The 24,732-nt window shown below is 41.1% G+C and overlaps 3 protein-coding genes across 15 annotated transcripts in view; 1 reads left to right on the top strand and 2 right to left on the bottom strand.

The window, feature by feature from the left end:
- The first annotated feature begins 851 nt into the window (after nucleotides 1–851).
- On the top strand, nucleotides 852–4,918 carry oprd1b (opioid receptor, delta 1b). Its single transcript, XM_034611951.1, has 3 exons — nucleotides 852–1,265; nucleotides 2,611–2,966; nucleotides 3,157–4,918. Exons 1-3 carry the CDS (start codon nucleotides 1,015–1,017, stop codon nucleotides 3,684–3,686), a joined length of 1,137 nt encoding a protein of 378 aa, XP_034467842.1. The 5' UTR covers nucleotides 852–1,014; the 3' UTR covers nucleotides 3,687–4,918.
- Nucleotides 4,919–14,861: 9,943 nt separating this feature from the next.
- Nucleotides 14,862–21,435, bottom strand: rcc1 (regulator of chromosome condensation 1). The gene is made up of 10 exons (XM_034611929.1): nucleotides 21,330–21,435; nucleotides 19,839–19,924; nucleotides 19,348–19,535; nucleotides 19,061–19,240; nucleotides 17,204–17,300; nucleotides 16,983–17,105; nucleotides 16,690–16,830; nucleotides 16,392–16,511; nucleotides 15,983–16,135; nucleotides 14,862–15,615 (listed from the first exon to the last, which is right to left on the bottom strand). Exons 2-10 carry the CDS (start codon nucleotides 19,912–19,914, stop codon nucleotides 15,440–15,442), a joined length of 1,254 nt encoding a protein of 417 aa, XP_034467820.1. The 5' UTR covers nucleotides 19,915–19,924; nucleotides 21,330–21,435; the 3' UTR covers nucleotides 14,862–15,439.
- A 1,466-nt stretch (nucleotides 21,436–22,901) lies between these two features.
- phactr4b (phosphatase and actin regulator 4b) overlaps nucleotides 22,902–24,732 on the bottom strand; it is a 28,837-nt gene continuing 27,006 nt past the window's right edge. For all 13 annotated transcript variants that reach the window (XM_034611524.1, XM_034611518.1, XM_034611519.1 and 10 more), the window contains one exon: nucleotides 22,902–24,482. In XM_034611524.1, coding sequence (XP_034467415.1) covers nucleotides 24,467–24,482 — 16 coding nt within the window. In that variant the 3' untranslated portion in view covers nucleotides 22,902–24,466. The remainder of the gene's footprint in view (nucleotides 24,483–24,732) is intronic.

Genomic DNA, 24,732 nt, shown 5'->3' with positions numbered 1-24,732 from the left:
CAAAGTATAGGCCTATGATAACCAACTACTGCATATGTAAAATCTATATTGTATATTCATTGATTTAGGCCTAACAAGTGACGTAACATATTTTATTGTTAATGTACTGTTGAAATGTATCATAGCCTAACATATCTGTGCATGATAACATCTGTTTTGTGGTGAATATTAACATTAACAAACTCCGTTAGACCGAATTTCTTCATCAGCATATTAAGTTGTCATAATAAGATCAATGGTTTTATGTTACTGTTGTTTTATTTATAAGAACTGCGATTAATATGCCATTAGCTGGTCGCCATGTCGTGCACCACTGGCTGATTTCTGATTAGGATGACATAACAATGACAAATAACCTGAATCAAGTCATGTGACCTGTCCTAGACTTTTGATACATGATATCTTGAATGGCTGGAAATCTTCATTGACGCCTCCCAGAGGATGTCTGAGAGAGTTTGCGTCTGCTCCTGCACGTTTTCTATGGATTGGATATTTCATTACTGGCAGCAGGCAAGAGCATCTTCCCTGTGGCTCAGTGAGGTGACTTCGTGGAGGCGACTGTAATTGAGCTATAAAGATACAACCAGGAGAGATCCTTGGATTGTTTGGCTCTGATCGACATTGATGAGGAGTCCGGTAGCAGGTGGAACAAGAGGCTGGTCATTTTTTCTTGAATCACGGCCAATAAAGAGAATAAAAAAGCATTACTCTGTGTTACATCTAATTAAAGCACGTTGACAAATGGTTTCCCTTTAGGCATGGGGGGCGGGGGGGTGAACAGGAAAACGGTCTCCACACATCCTCCTTTGCTCGCCACTAGAGAGAGAGAGAGAGAGAGGGGGAGAGAGAGAGAGAGAGAGAGAGAGAGAGAGAGAGAGAGAGAGAGAGAGAGAGAATCTCGCCTGGTCGCCTCATCTCTCTCTAATTTCCCTTCCAGTTTCCGTGCGCTCTCGTGCGCCTTCTTCTGAAACCTCTGACTTCCCACTTCATTTTTTTTTGGAGAGAAATCAAACAATGGAGTTCCCCACTCTTCTCCCCGACGACCTGGGGGTTTTCAGCGAGCGCTACCCGGTGTCAGGAACTCCTGTCAATGTCACATTCTCCGAGGAGCTGCTGCTGCTGACTGCCGGGAGCAACCGGACCAACGGGGCTGCAGCCAGGGACACCTCAAGTCTCGTCATCGCCGTGTGCATCACGTCTCTGTACTCCCTCATCTGTGTGGTGGGACTGCTGGGGAACGTGCTCGTAATGTACGGGGTGGTCAGGTAAGAGACAAGAGATCCACATAAAGAAACATAAACTAATTCGAGTGAATAAGAGAGGACAAGTTATTTGCTTTTTCAAGTAGGATTTGCTGCTGGCAACACGCTGATCAGTGAAAACTGGCACAAATGAAACAGCATATGGTCCAGGATAGAAATTGTATTACTTTCATATCATGTGGAAAATATTCTACATCACCTTTAAGTACCCTACAAACTCACTTCTTGGAATAAATCTAATGTCACACAACTACACGTGTATAAATACATATGTTGTGATTGTCCTTTATAATTGGCCACTACAATTCCAGTGCGTCTGAGAGCCACTCAGACGCACCCACACACGCACACACTCACACACACACCTCCTACACATTTGAGAGGAGGGCGGTGCAGCTCTCCAGCTCAGTGTGGAAATTAGGCTTCTGCATTGCACCTGTCAGGAATGATGTCGTAAACTCAGATGATGAATTTGTATTACAGAAAGACGGCGTGTACAGATTAATCATGTGTAGATGTATTGAGGATTTGTGTCCTGACGGTTTGATGCTGATAAATCTGTAGCGAGGAGACGGTTGGACCTCCTATTTCATCATCCCCCTGAGCTGCCTCTTCAATTCCTGGATTGATGTGCTTAAGATTAATTTCCCAATAATCGAACAAAGTGAATATAAAAAGACATTATGGCCTCACTCTTTCCGTGCAAAGATCCGTGCATGGCGTGTAATAATCTCTTTATGTGGTGGATTAGGAGAAAATGTAAAGACATCCCTTTGTCTTCCCTCATCCTTTTATAGCCTGTTGCTGCAGTTTAATTAAATGTGTCCGGCCACTGTGGATTGATGTGGAGGAATCCATTCTTCAAACGGACAGACAGCTGTTCAGCTGGCATTCAGACAAGGCTGGCCGCAAAGAAAAAAAAATATTCAGAGAATCTGAAATCGAGGAGGTGTTTTGTAGGATTTTTCAGTTGGAATCGATTCATCGGATAGAAGTGCAGTTTAATGGAGGTTTACAGTCACTTTGACAGAGGATAGGAGCTCTCAGGCATTCAGTGTAATGCCATAAAAACATGAAGCGTCTGAAAAGCTCATTCAATCTCAATGTTGTATCAAGGGGGAAATAGTGGATAATTGGTTTGAGGGGGGAAACTGATTAGATCAAATAATAAATTGGCTTCTAACCTTGAAATATTTTCATGGAAATCGAGACATCTTCTTTGGCACACAGCAGCCGGCAGACCTTGAAATAAACTCGGCCCCCCCCAACTATCAACAGCTTCCGTCGAATGAGAGACAGAATCAATTAGAACAGCTCAGTGCTATTTTTTTCTCCTCCAACCAACCAGGTACACCAAGATGAAGACGGCTACCAACATCTACATCTTCAACCTGGCTCTCGCCGATGCCCTCGCCACCAGCACGCTCCCCTTCCAGAGCGCCAAGTACCTGATGAGCACGTGGCCCTTCGGGGAGCTGCTGTGCAAAGTGGTCATCGCCATCGACTACTACAACATGTTCACCAGCATCTTCACGCTCACCATGATGAGCGTGGACCGCTACATCGCTGTTTGTCATCCGGTGAGGGCCCTGGACTTCCGCACGCCCGCCAAGGCCAAGCTTATCAACGTCTGCATCTGGATCCTGTCCTCTTTCGTCGGAGTGCCTGTGATGATCGCTGCTGTTACCAAGGTGACGGATAAAGGTGAGGGGCTTTTATTGTGGCAGGACTGACAATAGTGTAGAACACTTCACAGGCTTTTTGGCACCTTGGTTGTCAAGTGTTGATTTCAGGGAGTCATCTGTAACAGAGAAAACATTTGAGCTGGGTGATTAACTTGAATTAGCTTCTCCACATGGTTCCCTATTAAACCTCTAATTGTTTAAATCCTCAGGAACCACCGCCTGCACACTCAGATTTCCCAAACCTGAGTGGTACTGGGACACAGTGATGAAAATCTGCGTGTTCATTTTCGCCTTCGTCGTACCCGTCCTGGTCATCACCATCTGCTACGGCCTAATGATCCTGCGGCTCAAGAGTGTCCGCCTCCTCTCTGGCTCCAAAGAGAAAGACAGGAACATGCGGCGGATCACCCGCATGGTCCTGGTGGTCGTGGCGGCCTTCATCATCTGCTGGACCCCCATCCACATCTTCATCATTGTCAAGACAATGGTAGATATTGACCACAAGGACCTCCTGGTAGTGGCCAGCTGGCATCTGTGCATCGCTCTGGGCTACACCAACAGCAGCCTCAACCCCGTGCTGTACGCCTTCTTGGACGAAAACTTCAAGAGGTGCTTCAGGGACTTCTGCCTGCCCTATCGCGCCCGTCTGGAGCAGAGCAGCTTCACTAGAGCGCGCAACAGCACGCGGGAGCCTGCCTCCATTTGTGCTCCCACGGTGACAGAGAGACCGGCGGCCTGACTAGGCGTGGGTCAGTTGGCGGGGGGGACAGTTCATGATGACCTCCAGACTGAGGTCACACAGATTTCCACTACAGGAGTATGAGTCTGCAGACATATACAGCAGGCCTGAGGACGAATTATTGATTGTGTGTTTGAATTCACGTAATGAAACGCCCGTGTCCAATATGCATTCATGAGACATAATCCCTAATGGATTGGCTTTCAGGATGATCACAAACATGCCTGTGTGGGCCTGCGCATAAGGAAATGGATACGAATGTAAATACACAATCTAAGAGTGTGTAGAAAGCGCGCATACACACACACACACACACACACAGTAGTTGGAGTTAAACATTCATTACTAATTTTGCTTTATTTTGGTCCAATAATGACTAAATATGAAGTTAAAGGTTCAGTGTGAAGAAGGTGGATTCCCAATGGTGACACTGCAGAGTTCAAACAACTGAGTATCCCTCCACTACCTCACCACCTCCCATTAGCAGTGTGAAGGAGAACCTACAGAGACCATCAGCTAACATACAGTAAGTACATAAAAGACCCTCTCTAGAGCCAGTGTTTGGTTTGTCCATTCTGGGCTACAGTAGAAACAGGGCGGTGCCAACTCTGTGGAAGGGACTCGCTCCTGACGTAGATATGAAGGCCTCATTCTACCAAAACGAACACACGATTCTAATTCTAATTAATTATACACTAAGGAAAACAGAATTATGAGTTCTGAGCTTTAACATTGTGTGTAGGTCTTAGGTGAACAATGAAGGGCTCGTAGAGTACACAGTCGCACAATGATCAGAGTGTCCAGGGAGGGACAACATTGATCTTAAACACACAGGCAAGGCAACCTGAGTCCGTTAAAAGCCAAACAGTGGCCTGTGATTGGTTGAGTCAGTCACCTGACCTCGGTCCCACAGATCATGTTTTTCACTTGATGGAGACCTGAATGACTGAGAAAACTCCGCCGTCACAGCAGGAGGTGAGAATGGCTGCAGTATGGGATGGGCAGAGCATCAACACCAGAGTTACAGCTAAATATCATACATAATAACGTTATTTATGTTAAAGTGAGCAGGTGAAATAGTGTTTATTCCCTAAGGTTGGCGGACTGGAGGAAGCAGTGGGTTTTTTGGAGCCTGTTTGAAAACATCTAACGGCTGAAAACTACATTACTAGAGGAGCAGATTAACCAAAACAGTGACGTTTCAGCCCCCCCACCCGCCAAACAAATCAATTAGCTTAAAGACACTTTAATGCCCCACAGAGCGGAGTCTAGAGATAATATGGGTTTATTATTAAAAAGCAGCTTCTTTCAAATTACTCACCATTGCTGAATCCATTGTTCATAAACAGTAAAATGCTTTTATAGCTACTTTAAAGTTGAATTTGATTTGGGACTTAAACCTCAAAGTGTTTAATTTCTCATCCAGTGCACTGTAGAGTACAGAGGCAACACAATGAAATATGCATATCTGTCCTAATTCTTTTCTGGCTGTATTTTGTGAATGGTAATAGTATTGTTACAGTAGTACAGACAAAGGGCGTGCACATAATTAACAGTTTTTGTTACAGATCTGTCTCTGAGGTCAAATTCTATATGAACACAAAGACATTTTTACATTTTGCTACATTGTGAAAGTAGCTTGTAAAAGATGACTGGCACTTCCAGTGTATCAGTTCTCTGGCAGTTTGGCTGCTCTGTTTTTTGGTTGTTTTTTTTTGCACAATCAAACATTCCAATGACAGAGGAACAGACACAGTAGTTTCAACGTATAGTGACATGACCCCACACTGGCATGGAGGCCGGCCCAAATTGGATCAGATGCATTGACATACATGTCGACTGGTAATTTTCCTCTGATGATTGTTGGACACTCTTGTGGACATTTCTTTGCACATTTTATGGGATCAGTCAAATGGATGGCGGTGGTGTGGCCCCTTCAGAGATGCAGGTTCATTTAAAAAGGGTAGAGCTCAACAATATATACTGTATCAAGTATAACATTGTTATGTAACAGCATATTATTAAGTGGTAATGTGGTTTTTTTTGTTTGGTTAAGCTGTTGTATCATTAAGCTTCACTCGTAATTAATTAGTAGAGTTGAATGTTATTTAACTATGTATTTACATGAAGTGCTACTCATACTAGGAGAAGCATTCATACATTTTCAAAACAAATCAATAGTTCCTGTCTGGACTGTGTCTGAGTTTACAACGATCCCTGTGAATACATTATTTATGTGGATGTTTTTCTGCTGAATGAAAATCTGTACCGTTATGCCTTATTCAGCTTTCTGTTTGGTTCTATTTGCAAAAAAAGTGAATTGTTTTGTAGAGAAAAGTGCTTGATCTTTATACATTTGTATATTTTTGGGTTGTTGCAGCAAACACAGTATACAAAAAGTATCTTATTGTATAGATGTAACAACGGCTTTGTGTCCTTTTTGGAGCAAAAATTGAAAAACTGCAACCTGTCGATAACGCTCCATTTTGAATCCAATGATTTGTTTTCTGTGATCGTTCTTACAGGTGTTGTAAACATTACCCTCATGCTCTGTAAATGTCAGTGAGGCCTTATGGGAGTCTCACATGTAATTAGTCGGTATGATGACATATGGATTACAGATTGGTTCAACGTTGAGGTGGCTCAGCAGCCTTTGACCTGGAAGACCCTGGTGGCTGCAGGACGCTGGGGTTAATGGAGGTGGATACAATACATCTAAAATGTAAATATGACTGGACACAAGCACAACTTAAAGTCAGGGATGATATTGGGGTTTCCAGACAACAGACACCCTGGAGGTGTAACTCATTAAACAATATAGAAATCAATTGATAAGGCTGCTGATCTTTATATATTCATTATTTTAAGAAATAAGATTATAATAAAAATAATAAGTAGGATTTATATTGTGCCTTTCATATATATAAATATATAAATATCCTATAGGGACTACTTTATTTGCAGCAGTGGATTTGGTGTTCTACGTATTTACAACAGCGGCACAGTGTGTGAGGGATCAACTGAAAATAAACTATATTGCTTCTTGATTATAAAGGAACATGTCACCCATTACAAAGTGCATCTCACTCAGTGCATCTAATACTTTCTGGACAGTAAACGGAGCTCTAAGCACAGAGGGGCACATCAATCAGGCTGTAGCTACACACACACACAAACAATATTTATTAGCATCCACACAATTTGTTGACTTTAAGTTAAATGCATATCTCCAGCCTTGTCCTCAAAATCCAACAGGCACGAACACTGACCGAACCCAAAACCAGACGATCACTTCACTCAGTTTTTTAAACCTCACCCTGGAGAAAGAAAAATAAAAAAAAACATTGTATTATCATTTTCAAAGAATGAGTTTTCATTGAATGCGGATTGTGCACACTTAACTCCATGGGTCGCATTAGAGTGCCAGTCGAGTGCAGTCAGGATCGGTCAATACCCATTTTGTTATTAGAGAGGGAGTTAACACTTAGATGAAACATTCTTAATGTCAATGCCAGTGCAGGCTCACAGGGCGGTGTGTAGAAAATCACAGATCATTGGCCGTGCTGTATTGTTGTCCACGGATTACATCTTCAAGTGGCGTTTCATTGAAGTTGTTGCACACATTAAAGGGCTGAAATCTGTCTCTGCTGATCCACTGATGGTGTCTGAGAGAAGTGAAAGTGAGATTGTTGAAAAGCTCGAGTTTCTGCAACCAGACAGCTTCAGTGCAAGCATCTCAGAAATTCCCTATATTAGACATTGCAAAGCTATCGTCAGGCAGGAGCAGACAGAAACTGACATTTGTGACAGTAAGGGGTGTGTGTGTGTGTGTGTGTGAGCTGTAGATTCCCTTTGTGCTGCAGAGCATATACTGTAGCATGTTCTCTATGAAATATACATGCCTATATGTTCGCTGTGTAAAAGACAAATAAAAAAGCAACAAAATGAATAATTTAGTCCAACATGAGACGGCTCCCGACTCAACTAAACTGCTCGCTGGCCGTTTTAAAATATGACTAGTGAAGTGGTTTATTCAACAGAGCAGATGGATCTACGGCACTATACTGTCCTGTCTGAAAACTCTAGTGTAGCTGTGTCTGGGCTCCAAAACCTATGCTATCAAACATGCACAAACAAACACGCTCAGATACTGTAGTTCCAGTTCCAGCTTGTGACAACAACATTATTAAAAGCTTTCATCTAACCCCAGCCAATGGTTGCACATGCACTCAAACAAATTAACGGAGGGAGAACGGAGAGACAATCTCGCTGAAGCATCTATAACAGCTCTCAGTGTTGCAATGCTCGTTTTCCCTTTCTGGCATTAAAAGCTTAGAGAGTCCAATAGTTTTGAAGCAAGATTGTCTTTTCTTTTTCATCTGGATTACACTTGTTCTCCCGCTCATTTATCTGTGAAGGAGACCGTGAAGAGATCTACAGAGAGGGAATGAGGGAGGTGTCTTGCTCCTCACTAACACAGCAAAGACAGATTTGCTCCATCGTATCTCCAACACACAGTTCTGCAACCATGCAATTCTTTCAACGTAACAATAGACACCTAAATACTTGTCTGCCAGTGCACCCCCTGCCAGTGCGGAGTTACATAATCCAAAACGGAAGGTCCAAAATGAATCAGGTAATGATAATGCAGAGATTTAGATAATCCCTTTGGTCTGTTGTTCTCTGTGATAGATTGTCATTCAGTTTCCTTGATGTTTTTGTACAAAGGTGAGAAGTGTAAAAAGGAATTGCTTGATTTTCACAAGAGACCAAAGACTCGGGGGATTCCCTGCTGAGGAGCGATGATGGGATTCAAACTGGGCGCCATCTGCCAGCTGAGTCGTAAGGGGAGGGGGGCTCCTAAACCTTCTCAGATAGTCTTTGCTCAGGGCTAACCATAAATAAAGGCCTCCTGCATTTGAAGTATATAAGGACGTTTTTACCAAGGTCTGAACCACTTTTCATGTTCTGTTCCATTGTAAACATTTGAACCAGTTAGTTTTGGTTTCATACTTCATTTAGAGAGTGCACTCAATTATTTTGTATGACATATGTACGCCATCAGCTATGTTGGCTCATCTACCTACTCCTGACATTGACATTTGCACTGGTCAAGGGGTACTTGCCTGGGGGAACCACGGCTTTAGGCTAACCCTATTTGTTGATATTTATAAATTATAAATTTGGCCACTATGTTCATTGGGGAGGAGCAAGGTCATCCAAATTACAAAATACCTCAATTTGGGACGGAAGTACTCTATTTTGAATACCGAGTGTTCAAGTTATGCTAAAGTGCCCCTTCCTCGCAAACATGTCACTTATTTGAATTGAATATTTGTAAAAAAAAAAATTTTACACCATGGATTTTGTAAATCACATTGTATAAGTTGTTTTGATAAGCGCTATTTTATTATTATTTTGCAGTATTTAGCTGCATCTGTGGCAAGAAGTTTTCTCTTCTCAATTCTCTCCCTCTCTGCTACACCTTTCCTTTTCTCCTTACCACAACCTCCCATTTCACGGCGACTTGTCTAATGTTATCAGAAGCGGGTTCACAGCTGCAACAAAGATTTTAGATGGAGCTGTTATATCTTTGGCTGCTATGAGACCGTGAGACGTGATTACGTCGGTATATCTCAGCCAAGAGGATTTGAGAGGTCCGTCAACTCATTCCTGTTTTGCTATATTATTGCTGGTCAGGTTGACCGTTCAAGGACGACCAGAGTGACTATCGACAATTTCCCGGTGCTTCTGATGTGCAGTCCGCTGTACTTCGCCTCTGGATAGACTGAACTATCCAAAAAAGTGTTTTCACACCGTAAATGAACAGAATCATAGTTCAGTTTAATTCAGATCAGTTTTGATCTCTTTTGGTCAGACTACATTTTGACCCATTGGTCGGGACAGTGGTCTGAGGCAGCTTTCACACTTACGTGGCTCAGACTCAACTGAAGAGTCCGCAGATCGGGACCAAACAAGGTGTGGCCCCCTTGCAGCAATAATTTACGTACAGTCCCATAAAAGTCTAAGCAGGCAAACACATCTACTTCACAGCATCAATCTGCTGCATCTCTCAAGCTGCCATCGATACAGGTGCTTTATAAGATCATAGTTTTTACACAGACTTCTGTGAGTAATCAGCACTGGATCAATATGACACCGGCGTCAAGTAAATAACAGGAAAGGTCCATTAAAGGGATGAGTCAGCCCCCCCTCTTATGGTGCTTCATTAACAGGCTTTAATGCTTGGTGTCATTCAGTCAACATAACAGATCTATAAACATGAACATGATGAGGAGATGGGCCCTTAATTCTCAGCAGCCCCTGCAGAGCTGCTGGTCCTCCGCTGCAGGGCTCACGAGAAGCCCTCAAACCACCGGACAAGGAGCCTATCAAGGCAATCTCCAGTAATCAGTGAGTGAGGTCTGCGGGTCTGGAGAGCCAGCAGTTTAACAGCAAGACAGATATTCATTTGTTGATAATACCCTATATGCTTTCATCTGCACACAGCCCCAGAAAAGACAGGTTTTCTCAGAGTAAACAATTCTCCTGTTAGAGCTTTCAAGAGGCTTCAACAGCTCCTCTCCCATGGCAACATTTAGCATTTCATACAGCTCTTAATGCATCAGGAGCAGGCAGGGGGCATGTGTCGTTGTTGTTGTTGTTGTTGTTGTTGTTGTTGTTCGACTGCTGCAAAGGAGGGCTTCTTCATGTCAAATTCATCCAGACATTAAAACACAGGAGAATAAAGTGCTTGTTTGAAGGTAATGTTACAGAGATTTAATTTTTTTTAAAAGGGTTTGAAGGGTCACATGTCAATCTCTACCTGTAAAACACAGACGATTAAACAAGGCACACGTTTTATAACCTATATGGTGAAAGAGAGGAAAGGTATGAATGCTTTGTCAGATCAGTAAACAAAAGTGTTTGGCAGGTATTGTGTTGAATTCGTACCTCATGAGAGGTCATGGGAGTTCATGTTGTCAACGACTTTGGCCATTACTCAGACCGATTACGCAGAAACTACTGAACGGGGGAGAACTCATTCCATTTTGCTAATTTTTGTTAACTTTACGAGATGTTTCAACATTTCCTTGATTTCATTAAAGAAAACTTCATGGATATTGACGAAAATCCTGTTTAAGGGACTGATATTTGAGTGTTTGGGGCCAGATCCAAATACAAATCTGGATCTTTTGACTTTAAATGTGGTTTCATAAGGGGACTGTTGGACCTTGGCAGAGGTATACACTCTACTGAGTGCCTTTCTAGTTTGAGGCTACATTTGCTCTCCATTAATTCGCCTCATTTTATCTACAAGTTCCGCATACATGGATGCATTTAAGCTTTTTCTTTTTATGAAAACAAACTTTCCTGTGTATGTGAGAGAGAGCTTGAAATCACTTGGATAAATCCTTCCTACTGTGTCATATTCAACAGGTACCCACTTGACAACCCTGAGTGAGTTCTCTCCGGAACATTCGCACCCCCATAACGCTCTGGATGTCTTGATGAAGACATACTTGAGAGGCAGCACTCAATAAAATGCAAAATGAGTTAATTAAAAAAGCAGCAAGGGCTCAAGAGCTGCCACATCCCAATCAAGGCAGAGCTAAATGAGGCAAAATGTGTCGCCTGACACGAGCCTGTTAGAGCAGTGTCGAGTTAATACGCACGCAAAGACAGAGTCACCAAAAACAAAAGCGGCTGAAAGCCTGGTGCGCAGCTCACAGTGGAGCAGCCAATAGAAGTGATTAATTTATCTCTCTCTCTCCATTATGAGAGTGAATGTGTGGCGGAGCAGGTGCCTGAGACTCCTCGGTCTCCTCTGTGATTAGTTTTTCAAGAGGAAGATTAGAGCCCACATGCATTATGAAAGATCCTGTTAAAGTTTCTACAAGTGAAAAGAATTAATCACAGGATGTCTCGACTGAACTCCTCTGTGGATGTGTCTTCTTTCTCCTGGGAGTGGATGACGTTTCTGAGCATTATGAGACAGTTGAATGCTCCGTCTTTAACATCTGTGCGGCTGTTAACAGACGCTTTTACCTCACAGGTTAAATCAGTTCAATCACGTTAGCACAGGTCATCTTCTGAAAGAATCTGGAAGGTTCAGAACCAGTCAATGAAACAACTACACTTAAGAACATGAACACAGTCTGGAGGTTTCAATAAAAGGTGTCCAAAAACAAAATGATTGTTTTACAGTTCAGACACATTGAGGAAAGAGTGTCTCAAGGCTTTTTCATCATCATAATACCACTAAATATTATACACAGCTTCACATTGTAGCAGTTCATCACTGACCTGAGGCAAAATTTCAAGAGAAAATGTTTTATCTGGTTATTATTCAGTATTAAACATTTCAAAACTGCAGTCAGAATAATATTTTCTTTTCTTATGAGTCACTACCAAACCTGACTGTTTTCTTTCCCGGGTGAAATTATGTAAGAAAATACTTTCCTACCAGGCAGTGTGATGGGTCTGCAGTGGGCTGGGTGCCAGAGACTGTTATGTTTACCAAGTACTGTATAACTGTTCGTTTAATATACAGTTTACATCCATATGTACTGAAAACTTTAAAATGCATTGAAGAAAATCCATTGATTTGTCATATATGAATATTTAGATAAAATTGATCTTGACTCTTTAAAAAAACCAGCTACTCTATCTCTCTCACACTCACACCTTCAACACGGCAGCACAGATCTATAATCTATATATTCTCCAGTTGTGTGAAAAAGTAGACACCCAAGATCAGTGTCGGACGAACAGAGAAATATGGTCACAACCTCCCCCTCTGTTGAATAATGATGAGAAAAGTGTTTCTACAGAAGATTATCACATAACAATAAAGCTGACTGCATATAAAATCTCACTTTACCAATTTATCCTATTCGTTAGCTTCTGCCATAATTACTGTATTGACATGTTTTTGTGAGGTCACAGTGACATTGAACTTTGTCAACCAAATTAAGAATTAGTGCAACCAAATTTCCTCCAGGTACCTTAGATATCATATTCACGGAAATAGTATCTATACAGTTTGTAGAAATGGATGTAAAGACCCCAAACATTATGCCCAGGGTTACAGCTGTGACTACTAGAAGGCATAAAAATGTTCCTTTTAAAATACGTTGAAGAAACTTCTTCAAAAAGCATTTTCAATACAAAGTCTCGCTGTAAAAGAGAAAGCTGAATTTCCCATAATACCCAGAATCCTTTCATATTGAAGAGTTTACGCCCACGTAGAACAGAAACCTTGAAAAACAGTTAAGCGCAATCATCAATCTTGTTTTTTCTAATAGAGCCTTTTAGCCACTGTACAACAGTAACTACCCAGCAAATGTATTCCTCATATTTCTTCCCTGATGCAGAATAAACAGCGAAGCAATTGAAACAAGGGTTCGCAGTGATGAATTTAACTGCTTGTGAAAGATACTTCAGCATTTCAAAGCTTTTGGAGGAGCTTTTCGCCGTGACAGCTCTTCACAGGATTCAACCCTCATATACTTCATCATCTGTCTTTTTGGTCAGATGAAAGCAAGATGACACAAGCGAGGACTCTGCACATTTCCCCCCAGATACAACACAAAGGCACGTAGCTTTGATGTATGTACTTTGTGCCGTCATTTGCATCCTTAAGTGTTTCTGATTTAAATTCATGACTTCATGTGCAAGGATGTGGTGTTTACTTCCTTAATAGGCATTAGGCAAACAGGGTGAAGCTGCTGTTGGGCAGCTGTGGCCATATGAAGGAGAACTGATGCTGATGATGACCTACAGTACTGTGGATAGAACTGTCTCACTAAATTGAGTTTGTTCACTTGCAAAGATGAAGGGTGCTTATAATCAGATTGGACAGAAATGCAATTGCCACATTTTGCTCCTTCCCTGCAGCAATAGTTCCAACATTCAGGAGGACCCAATTTTAAATCTTTTTTTCATTAAGTTATGAGAGACAAAATGAAGATGCATTAGAAGTTACGATGGACAAAATGTTTCCAAATTTTTGAATTACTTGTTATTTTCTGACAAATGTTTTTCAGATTGACTAAAATGTCAAACCTAAAAAATAATGTGAATTATATTTTGTTTTATGGTGGATTTTTCCTTTTTCAAATCAGTATTGGATTTAGCACGTCTGTGCATAGCGGAGCTGCAGTGACAGATTTAAATTACTGATCCAACTGCAGACTATTCTTTGTGAGTCATCATAACTACTGACTATATTGTCTACATGTCAGAAACCATTGTTCATCGAACTTCCCAGAGCTGAAAGGGACATTTTAAAATTGCTTGTTTTGTCCAACCGACAGACTGAACCAAAAAAGAAAAGCATCAAATTGTCACATCTGAGGAGCTGAAAACAGTTAATATTTACAATTATCAATTTTTCAAAACAGAAATACTGAAACATTCGCTGTTAAAATATTGCTACAAAAATATATACTTATTTCACCCAAAAATGAAAATCTCCTCATGATCTACTCACCACTATGCCGATTGAGGGGTGGGTGAAGTGTTTGAGTCCACAAAACACTTAGAGTTTCAGGGGTAAATCCAAAACAATTGAAGTAACTGGGGACCACCTCTTCAAATAGAAAAAACAGAAAATGCCTCCATACTGCTCCTGGGGTGTCATAAAAGTGTCCGTAAGCACCGACTAAAAAAATTTATTGTGTAAATGACCTTGTTTCTAGTTGGATGAAACCAGATTAATATGGAGACATTTACTGTTTTTTTTTTAACTGGTCGGTGTGTTACTTCAATTGTTTTGTATTTGGCTGCAATGCTGTTTACCCCTGAAACTTTTTAAGTGTTTTGTGGACTCAAAGAATTTTCATTTTTGGGTGAACTATCCCTTTAAACACATCACTATGACGTAAATAATGATTTCATGATGCAACTGCTGAAACATAATGACACCATCAGAGTATAGATTGCTTCCCTTAAAGAGTCACCTTCACAATGCAAATCAGTCTGCCACGGGGTACAGGAGCTCCTGGGAAGGTTAAGGCTTTGGCACAAAGGAAGTGAGTTTGCCGTTGCTCAACCAAGACAGAAAGGACAGTGCTTTCATTTAGCCTGGTAGCCATCAGTAATGGAAATGGTGCCAACTTGGAAGCAGAAGGGGAAAAGTTGAAAAGTTAAAAAGTTAAAAGGTTGTCCGTATCCATTTTAAAATTGTTATCTTTATTTTCAGACTGGGAAACCAACAAAATGCAGAATACATTATGACATGTTTCCAAAAGTCCAAATAGCCACAACCATTTTGTTTGCCCTGTAGGTAAAATGAACAGTAGTCTCACATATTAAACCCATTGAGTATAAATGTCCAGGCTGAACCAAGGTCAACTGAATTATTGCTTTGAAGATAAGAAAACAAAAGAGACATTAAAAAGACTAATGTGTGGGGAAATCATTAAAACCTCTGCACTCTCATTTCCTTTATGTACATGCAGTCACATTCACAAACATCACATATGCCACTTTAGAGTCATTCTGATGACTTATGAATTCAAAGTGAACATCAAAAACTGGATTTAAAAAAATAGTCTCTCATGATCTTCCAAACATCCACAAAAATGCACCCCCCCCTAGCTACGTAGAGCGGAGTACTGGTAAAAGGGGCTGAACCTCTCCCCTCGGCTAAGCACAGTAAGCCACATACAGATTAACCCCCTCCCTGCAAATAGGCTGGGCCCCATCTTGAATCAGAGCCCTCATCATTTCTCTGCCACAGATGGACATCAGCTCTCCTGCATGTCTTTGACCAAAAGGACTGTGTGCTGCCCTCCGCTGGAGGCCATGAGTACTGTACGGTTCTCCAGTTGCTTGCCGGTCATCTTTACGGGGCTCCACTCGTCATCCTCCTCTCCCGTGCCGAGCTGCAGGTTGGTGCCCATGCCCCAGGCGTACACAGATCCTGGAGGAAGCAGATCAAACAAATTATAGATGGAAAAATAGAATTCATATAAACTAAAATAGCAATAAAGACACTTTGCAGTAGCCACATGTAACTACACCTAAATGTGTGTTGCCCTGTAAAGGAGTATTTTGCAATCAAGTGATTAATGTTAGTCGTCTGTAAATAGCAAAGAAAGAGGAAGAAAGCTGCTCTTTTTACTGTTGTAAAACCTGTTTGGAGAATCGTTCACTGGGAATGGTTGTATGGAAAATTGGGCCCAATTATGCACAACCCTATTCTCACTTTAACCAAGGAAACGACCAATGAGAAAACCTGCCACTGTTTCGAAACAGTCAAATATTTTTTTCATTGCATCATTTCTCACCTTCCCTGGTGACGGCGTAGCTGACAGACGCCCCAGACGTCACACCGCTCGCCGGCTCCATCCCCATCACAGGTGTGGGCTCATTCTTCTCCTCAGCCCCTTCACCCAGACCAAGACGACCGTACTCTGCTCTCCCCAGGCTGTAAACCTGTCCTGAAAGGGTCAGAGTTGGTTTAACTAAACAAACCTTTACTACTGATGATTTGAATTAATTTTGACATTTTAAACATTACTTCTTATATTCCCTTACAATGACTGATATTCTGTTTTATATATTACCTCTCTCTTTAAACCGCCTTGACCTCTGATATGATTTCCATATTTGAAACTAATACTTGAACAGATTTGTTTTTAAACAGGCACACAGTAGAAAATCGGGATCAGATGTGGTCCGTTAGTTGCAGTTTACCTTCAGTATCAAGGCAGACAGTGTGATGTTGTCCTCCAGAGAAGTCAACCCAGGAGATGGTAGAGTTCTTGAAGCATGCGAGTTTCACTGGGACAAAACACAGCTTTGTGGTTTTAGTGCCTGGTCAGATGGATACAAAAAAAAAAGGTGTAAGGACACAAACAATAACCTCATAACATCTGCTGTAATTAGAGCAGAGTGTGAGGAACGGATGCTTAGTTAGCATAAAGTAGTCAGATGCCACTGCAGTTAAACTTCTTGCACATTATGAGAGGATACAGTGAAGTGCCATACTGACCCAGCTGGTGGTAGTTGGAGAGGCCAAATCCATACACGTGTCCTTCTTTAGAAACAGCGAAGGTGAAGTACGCGCCGCAGAAGGCATCGATGAAGTGAACTTTGCCTTTGACTTTGACCACCTGTGGTACCAGCAGCCGGTCTGAAATCACAGGACACACAGTCAGCAAGCACACTACGGTAATCTACACTTCACACAACACATCACCTCAATGTAATAATAAACTAGAGAGAAATGTCACTGTTAAATATCAGATTTTCTTTCCATTAAAACACTAGAGACTTGTTACGTACCGAGGCCTTTCCTGCCGCCTCTGTTTGAGAAATGCTCCGGCACTCTTCCCAGCTGCCCCTGCTCTGCTGTGCCTGATGTGTAAACATTTCCCTCCAGTGTCAACAGCACCAGGTGATCATTGCCTGTTAAAGCATTCACAGAAATTACACAGAAACACTGTTAGAAATGAATATGAAGCTAACAAATAAAGACATATATGCTCAAGTGGAATGTCTCTTACCTGAAGCAATTTTCACTACAGTCTCCGACATGGGGACTTTGATCGGAACAGGAGACGCTTTCATGGCCTCCAGGAGACCAATAACACCATTGTTATCCTGAGAGAAACTCCAGCACATTAATGATTCCATTCAAAACATCCATTCCCTTTGATGGTGCATCAGTCGTAGTGGTGGTAATTGAGTAGTGAATTAATGCAAGTCTGCGTTGAGGGAAATCAGACTCATGTATTTGGTAATCACATACGTCCTTTACACTTTAATGCCCGTGTACATAGCTCCCTTTGCACAGCCGGTATTAGTGACCAGGTGCTGGTTGGTTGCAGGAATATCTTAAGTGAATATCTTGTCTTAAATAACGAGGACTCTGAGCAAACGTGAAGCAGCTACAGGTGAAACACGTTTGAATGAAAGTCACATTGAAGTCGTTTCTGTGAGCAGTGGTTCATTTTGTTGGACGCCTTCAATTCTGTGACAGTGTTGGCTGCTTTGTCTATGCACATCCACAAACATTTGTTAAAGGCATAACCGTCCTAACCTGTAAATCCAGGTTTACTTATTGTATTTCAAACAATTACTACGATCTGTGTCGGACCAGTTCAATCATCTTTTATTTGTGACTTGGGATTGTGGATGATTTTGTTTTGTCAAGCTGTACTTTATTTCTAATTAATAATGGACTTGATTTCTATTGATGAGAATGATGAAAAAAAATTAAAAAAAGGACATTCTCCTTAGGCAGACAGATATAGAGATGCTACAGAGTTAAACAATAAAAACAGGGCAACATTAAATTTCCCAAATGTTTTAAGTACATAAATTTGTTAATGGGATTTTTTTTTTTAAAGCAGTGATTACATACTGTTTCACACAGTTAATATCAGCACCATCAGAAATCAAGTGGGAATTTAGAAGGTAGGCAGAGGTAATAGGAATGTAATTGCCAGTGTGCCATTGAGTATTAATAATGACAAACTGATGAGTGATGTGGCAGCAGGAGTGATAAGTGTTGAGAGAGGAAACTGTGAGGGCATGAAAACTAATGTAACTGTAGCAGAATGCATTCACTCACTTTTTTCTTGCATGAGCTACAATGGTGGACAAAAAAGAAAAGTACTGGTGAAATGAAAAGGTAAAGAATATATGTTTATATAAAAGAAGATTGATGTTGGAAAAACAACGAGTTGGAAATCAGAGAAAGACAGAAAGAAGCAAGACAAAAAGATTTGGATCGGGTTATAGCAGTAATCATTGTTATTTTTCTTAGTGCCTGCAGGGAAAGTGGATAAATACACTTTGCTGTACTGTTGACGTTGTACAGTGTCGAGATGAACAAACCTTGGGAAATATTATTTTGTTCTGACTTGAGCTCTGTGTTAATGAGCCTATGAGTGTTTAAATAAATTTGTCAGCGGGATGTTCTGTGATTTGCTTGAGTTCCAGTCAAGAGTAATCATGAACAGCTTTTAAATTATTTTTTTATTTGTGGTCCCACATTAAATGCGGCTGAAAGGAACACGAGTCTCACGATACAACTGAGATGGAACAAATAATCTAAAAAGAATTAAAAGATTAAAAGTGAGGAAAGTTATAGAGAAAAGGCTTTTTATGACACTAACTAAATTGCTTAAGATACCATTGAGTATTAAAAAAACACCTTTTCATTTGGCACAAAATTTTGATTCCAATAAGCATGCATCATGCTTGTTCCAATAGCTAATAATACAACATCGTGGAGGCATGCAGGACAAAATACTAGATATCATCCAGAGAGAGTTTCTGTGTGTTAAAAATGTAATAAGAGTCACGAAATAAAAGGAAAAACTCACACAAACATACACACTCAGCAGCAAACTCACCCTGAAGGAGCCCCAGATGTAAACTGTCCCATCCTCTGTGAGCGCGGCTGTGTGGCTGTCTCCTGCCGACACCTGCACCACCTTCTCGTCCAGTGTCACCTTTCCTGGAACCATCTCAGACCCCTCCTCTGTTGTGTCGCGACCAAGTGCCCCTTCGTCATTACAGCCAAACGTATAGACCTGGGGGGGACAAACAAAAGTACTGTTTATTTGGGAAACTAAAGACATGTTGTAAAGATGTTAGCAGGAAACAATTTTAAAAGAAACAAGAGATTCAGTTCACTTACATGACCATTGTCGCTGAGGCACACTGTGTGCATGCCTCCAGCTATCACTTGCACAGTTTTGTCCGGCAAGTTCACAAGTGCTGGCTTCTTCCTCTCGATGATGTTCTCGCCTAAACCCAACTGTCCAACGTCCCCCTGGCCCAGGACGAGAACCTGGCCTGCCTCCTTACCATGACTCCTGTGGGAAACTGGTACAAATACACACATACACAAATAATTTCAGACCCAGTGGATTTCATTTGTGTTGGGGTATTGTTGGTGAGAAACTGACGATCCTTGCCAGTCAGATAAATATTATTGTCTTAACATTTTATTTGATTCTTCAAGTAATAAAATACATCTATAAAGTACTTTTAAATTGAGTCTCAGCTTCAGTCTCAAGTTAACTATTTACAAAGACACACAAAAGACACAGTTTTGTTGTCCATGAACAAAGACATGGGTCAACTCAAGCCTTTATCACGTCCCTATCAAAACAGAGATGAACTTGCCTTTCACTTTCTTGGCATCTGCATCCTCCACAACAACCTCGGACTTCCTCTTGGTGGTGGTCCTTTTCGCAGGCATGACGGCAACACTTTTGAAAAAACATCAGAAAATATTGGTGTGAGATTTTAATAATGCAATATGGGTATGAGTCACTGAGCGGAAAGCTGGTGGTGTTGAAAGCCAGACTGAAGTCTCAAATAAAACATAACTTCATCATAAGGGCTTAGTCTCAACAAACACTGGGGGCTTCACCTTTTCTTGCAAGGCCAGTGGACAAAGACACATGATGGATAATATATGTGTAATATGGGTGACTTCATAGTTCCTAAAAAGCAATAGATGCTCTCAACACATGTCAGTTTTTCTGATGTTATTCTGATGTGACAAGTTGAAGCGTCTGCACAAACAAAGTGATCCAGAGAGAGTTTATCAAACTATTCAACATTTTGATGATTGATTTAGTGACTTATCAAAGCAAACGTGGCGTTTTCCTGGTTCTATCATAAGAAACACGAGGTTTACTTGCCATTCCCTACCTTTTGTGATTGGTAAGACAAAACGAGCAGTTGTGAATGGTAGTTTTTTACTAAGGTACGACTATTTTTACAGTTTCAAGTTAGCAGAGTATCTGATCATTAAAACCACCAACTTGTGAGGACTTTCAAATACTCTGTACTGTTAGGGAGAAAGACTGGACAAGACCATTTCATCAAAGTTATTAAGAAAGATAAAAAAACTAATGCACAAACATTTATTGAACACCAATGTTGTGTGGCCTTGAGTGCAGCTGTGACCCATGTGAAGTAGTGGACATTCTCATGCACTCACAAGGAAACAAGTGGACAGATGTTTGAATGAATGAATCTGTATTTGATTTGATCGAGCAGAAGCTGTTGAGGGTGAACAGCTGTCAGAGGCTCGTTTGAATGGCTGGCACCGTGCGAGGCTCCATCACTACAGACAACTGGAGTAGCCTGGCTGGCATGCGAGTGGACACTTGTGCAACAATCTAAACTGTGACTGAACCGCCATGTTTGGGGGGGGGGGACGTGTTTAGACGGAGCTGTCGCCGCGTTGACATTTCGCCTGAACGCACAGTGTCAAATAAGCAGCCGTGATCCACCGCTGCCTGTCCCCATGTGTCCTTGCTAACATGAACCATTTCCCCAGAGCGTTAGCATCAGGCTGCTGCTCTTCAGTCCAATTCTTCATCACAAGTGAACGTGACACGTGTGGCTGCCGACACAGAATCCACATAATCCACACAACCAGAGTTTGCTGCCACACAGTCACTGTTAGCAGCCTCGCGTCCATGTACCACTAGTCCACACACGGAATGTGAGCTAGCTAACGAGCTAGCGACGCTAACATGACACTAAATGAATGAGCCGCGGCGACACAGTGTGTTGAACGAACCGCAAACATGTCGATGAAGTAGCGTTTATCACTGATTGAATATTTGCCAGATGTTTATGGGCGGATGACGTACGAACCTGAGAAAAGTAGAAGTCTGTAGTTTGCTGGAAGTCAACGAGCTCAGCCTGTTCCCGGTCTTCAGCACGCTCCGCACGCGTGACGCCACAGGCTGCCCAACCTTAAAGAGACAGGAGCACTCAGACCGCAAGTGAAAGTACTGTGACCTGTGTGGAGGAATTACTATGATCATTTACTGAAGTATAAGTACTGTGAACCTGTGTGGAGGAATTACTATGATCATTTACTGAAGTATAAGTACTGTGACCTGTGTGGAGGAATTACTATGATCATTTACTGAAGTGAAAGTACTGTGACCTGTGTGGAGGAATTACTATGATCATTTACTGAAGTATAAGTACTGTGAACCTGTCTAGAATAATTACTATTATCATTTACTGAAGTAACAATACTGTAAACCTGTGTGGAGGAATTACTATGATCATTTACTGAAGTGAAAGTACTGTGACCTGTGTGGAGGAATTACTATGATCATTTACTGAAGTATAAGTACTGTGAACCTGTGTGTAAGAATTACTATGATCATTTACTGAAGTAAAAGTACTGTGAACCTGTGTAGAATAATTACTATTATCATTTACTGAAGTATAAGTACTGTAACCTGTGTGGAGGAATTACTATTATCATTTACTGAAGTAAAAGTATTGTAACCTGTGTGGAGGAATTACTATTATCATTTACTCAAGTAAAAGTACTGTGAACCTGTTTGGAGGAATTACTATTATCATTTATTGAAGTAAAGGTTCTGTGACTCAGAGTATTTACTGAGATTAAAGCACTATAAAGGAGAGTGGAAGAAGTATTCAGAGACAAATCCATTCTGCTACTGCTACTTTATCACCCTTCCATCTTTCCTTATCAAGACATTACCAATAATATTGTGCCTTCACTCTTTACAACATATATTACTTTCAGATAGGCGCCTTCATTATGTATATTACATCCAAAGCCATATATCAAGGTTTGGCTCCTCATGACAATCGACCTAACAGTTACCTGCCACCAGGTGTCACTGCAGCCTCATATTTTTTTACATTATCTCCATGTAGGGAAAATTTGAGTTACGTGAAATTAATGTGGTCCATATTTCATCAGTAAGACATTTTCATTGATTTCTCAGAGAATAATTTATGGATCATGATTCCAAAAGTCAGTCACGTTAAGAGGACTGATATTTTTGAGTGCGTTAAATTTGGTGCAGATCCAATTAACAATTTAGATGTAGTTCCTTTAAATTTGTCAGGACATTTTCCTGAAATATTTCCATACACATAGAAGATACATATAAAAATGTCAAATTGAAAAGTCAACGAGTTTTGACAGCTTTTCCCTGTGAGAGCTGACCCAATTTTCAGGAGTTTCCGGAGTTCATGTCTGAAAATGGCAATGGTGGTAAACACAACAACTCCCATGATCCCACGCTGCTTCATGGCATCATCATCATTTAGGCCTTTTGTTATTGTTTTGATTGAGTGACTCCCAGCTTGTGAAGTTACAGTCTAAAATGTCCCCCAAAGATGAACAGGTAAGATAGATCATTTGATTTTAGGGCAGAGTCAGTACACAGGCAGTTCAAGGAATTGCAAGAGTTTTAATTAGATCCATAGGCAGCTATTTACAATTAAAAAGAAAAAAACCTGTCTGTCCATACAATTCCACATTCAATTCAAAAAATGACCTTAGTTTTACAGAAAAGGTACACTTTCATATTCCCATTCTTGTTGCATTTAATCATTAACTAATATTCTGTGCTTAAAAAAATAGCAACCTATAATAACTGTTATATTTAAAATTTCTTTTCAAATTAAAAGGAAGACAAGATATACACAAGCATCAGTTAAACCTATGGTATATCAACCTGTACACAGCATAGAGAACCCTGTAAGCTACTGGCCAGACGGCAATACCAGATAAAAACACTTCTGCGTTTCCAGAAGGCTCCAGCCAAAGTGACTCCCTGTTGACCGTTTATACATTTTCAGATTTTTTGATAAATCCCTGATCTACACTCACAGCAACTTACATTTAAACTCTTAGTATAGACACTACTAGCATGACCTTATTCAGAATGGCTACAGAATGCATTGCATGTTTGTTGATCTTTAAAGGGAAGTACAAAAACTCATTAAAAAACGTATAAATGAAGAGAGATCATCCAGATCCAGTGGCGCTGGATTTGGCGTTGGCTCATGCAGTGGATTGCAGAAATCAAGTGATATGAAAACCAGCATCCTATAGTCCTTTGGGCATTGGGTAGATTGGCACGAACAAAAAACAAAAACAAAAAACAGAACAGGCTCCCGATCCGCAACTTTTTCTAAAACTAAACTGACGCTTAAATGGCCACCTCACGTCACAACCATAAATACAGGCAAGCCAAATTAAAAAAAGGCTCAAATAAAAGCTGTCACTACTCATGTGATCCAAATTACAATATAAAATATCTTGTGCATTACAGATTATTTTTGTAATTAGATCTCTCCAGGTTTCATTCTAAGGTATCACAATAGCAGTCTGTACACAGTTAATATAAAACACATACAATATCCCAGAGATGTCCAGTCCTACAACAGAATCTCCCAGTCTTCATCCTCCAGCCTGCGCACGCTGCCGCCATTCGTCTCTCTATTGTCTATTATTACTGTGTGGAGAATTATAAGTCGTCATCATTTATTATTACTGTTATTATTGTATGTTATTACATTAACAAGATGAATTAGCTTTTCCATATGCGGTAAAGGAGAAAAAAAGGCAACACAGAATGAGGCCGCGTTAAAGGTTGTAACTAGCTCCGAGTCCCTGAGGGGTACCACAGAACAGCAGAGTGAGAGTAAGCCCTGTAGGTCCGCCGCCACTTCGCCGCCTCATTGGCACGTGGTTCCCCCTGTCGTCTGGGAGAAATACTGCATCTGGCCCGGCGCCCTCCACCACCTCGGTTTAGTGAAAAAGCAATGTAGTGAGAGGGCGATGGAGGGCAAGCGCCAAGCATTCTTGCTCAGAGTCAGCTCCAGGCTTTCCCTGATTATCTGTACAGTACATTCAGGAAACGTAAAGGGCCGTCGGTCTCCATAGGGAGCAGCCTCCTGCCACTGAGCTCGTAAGTGCTTCATCATCCACAAAGAGAGGGGGGGAGACGCTAAGGCCGATGAAACCTGAATGAAACGAAACAAAGAGGGAGAACATGAGGTATAAACAAAGGATCACTTTCTTTTTAAAGTAATAATTCTATAGATCACGCCCTGCTTTTGTTGCTATTTATGTTCCACACTTTTTCAGCAGGAGCCATTCAATGTGTTTACATTCTGTAATTACATCTCCACACAGACGTGTTCTTTCACACACGGGGGAGTCGCTCATAGGAAACAATGCATGCGTGTAATCCAAGGTTACAGTCGTTGTATC

The sequence above is a fragment of the Hippoglossus hippoglossus genome, chromosome 16, assembly GCF_009819705.1.
Source record: "Hippoglossus hippoglossus isolate fHipHip1 chromosome 16, fHipHip1.pri, whole genome shotgun sequence".
In the NCBI taxonomy this organism is placed as follows: Eukaryota; Metazoa; Chordata; class Actinopteri; order Pleuronectiformes; family Pleuronectidae; genus Hippoglossus; species Hippoglossus hippoglossus.
This window is presented reverse-complemented; position numbering and strand designations above follow the sequence as displayed.

Bases quoted from the DNA above. Each gene is read 5' to 3' on its own strand.
- oprd1b (XM_034611951.1), top strand. From the start codon at position 1,015: ATGGAGTTCCCCACTCTTCTCCCCGACGACCTGGGGGTTTTCAGCGAG. The intron at 1,266-2,610 runs GTAAGAGACAAG...CCAACCAACCAG, and splicing joins GTAATGTACGGGGTGGTCAG to GTACACCAAGATGAAGACGG. The intron at 2,967-3,156 runs GTGAGGGGCTTT...TTAAATCCTCAG, and splicing joins TACCAAGGTGACGGATAAAG to GAACCACCGCCTGCACACTC.
- rcc1 (XM_034611929.1), bottom strand. From the start codon at position 19,914: ATGCCTGCGAAAAGGACCACCACCAAGAGGAAGTCCGAGGTTGTTGTG. The intron at 19,536-19,838 runs GCAAGTTCATCT...TATTTGTACCAG, and splicing joins AGATGCCAAGAAAGTGAAAG to TTTCCCACAGGAGTCATGGT. The intron at 19,241-19,347 runs GTAAGTGAACTG...TGTCCCCCCCAG, and splicing joins GCCTCAGCGACAATGGTCAT to GTCTATACGTTTGGCTGTAA.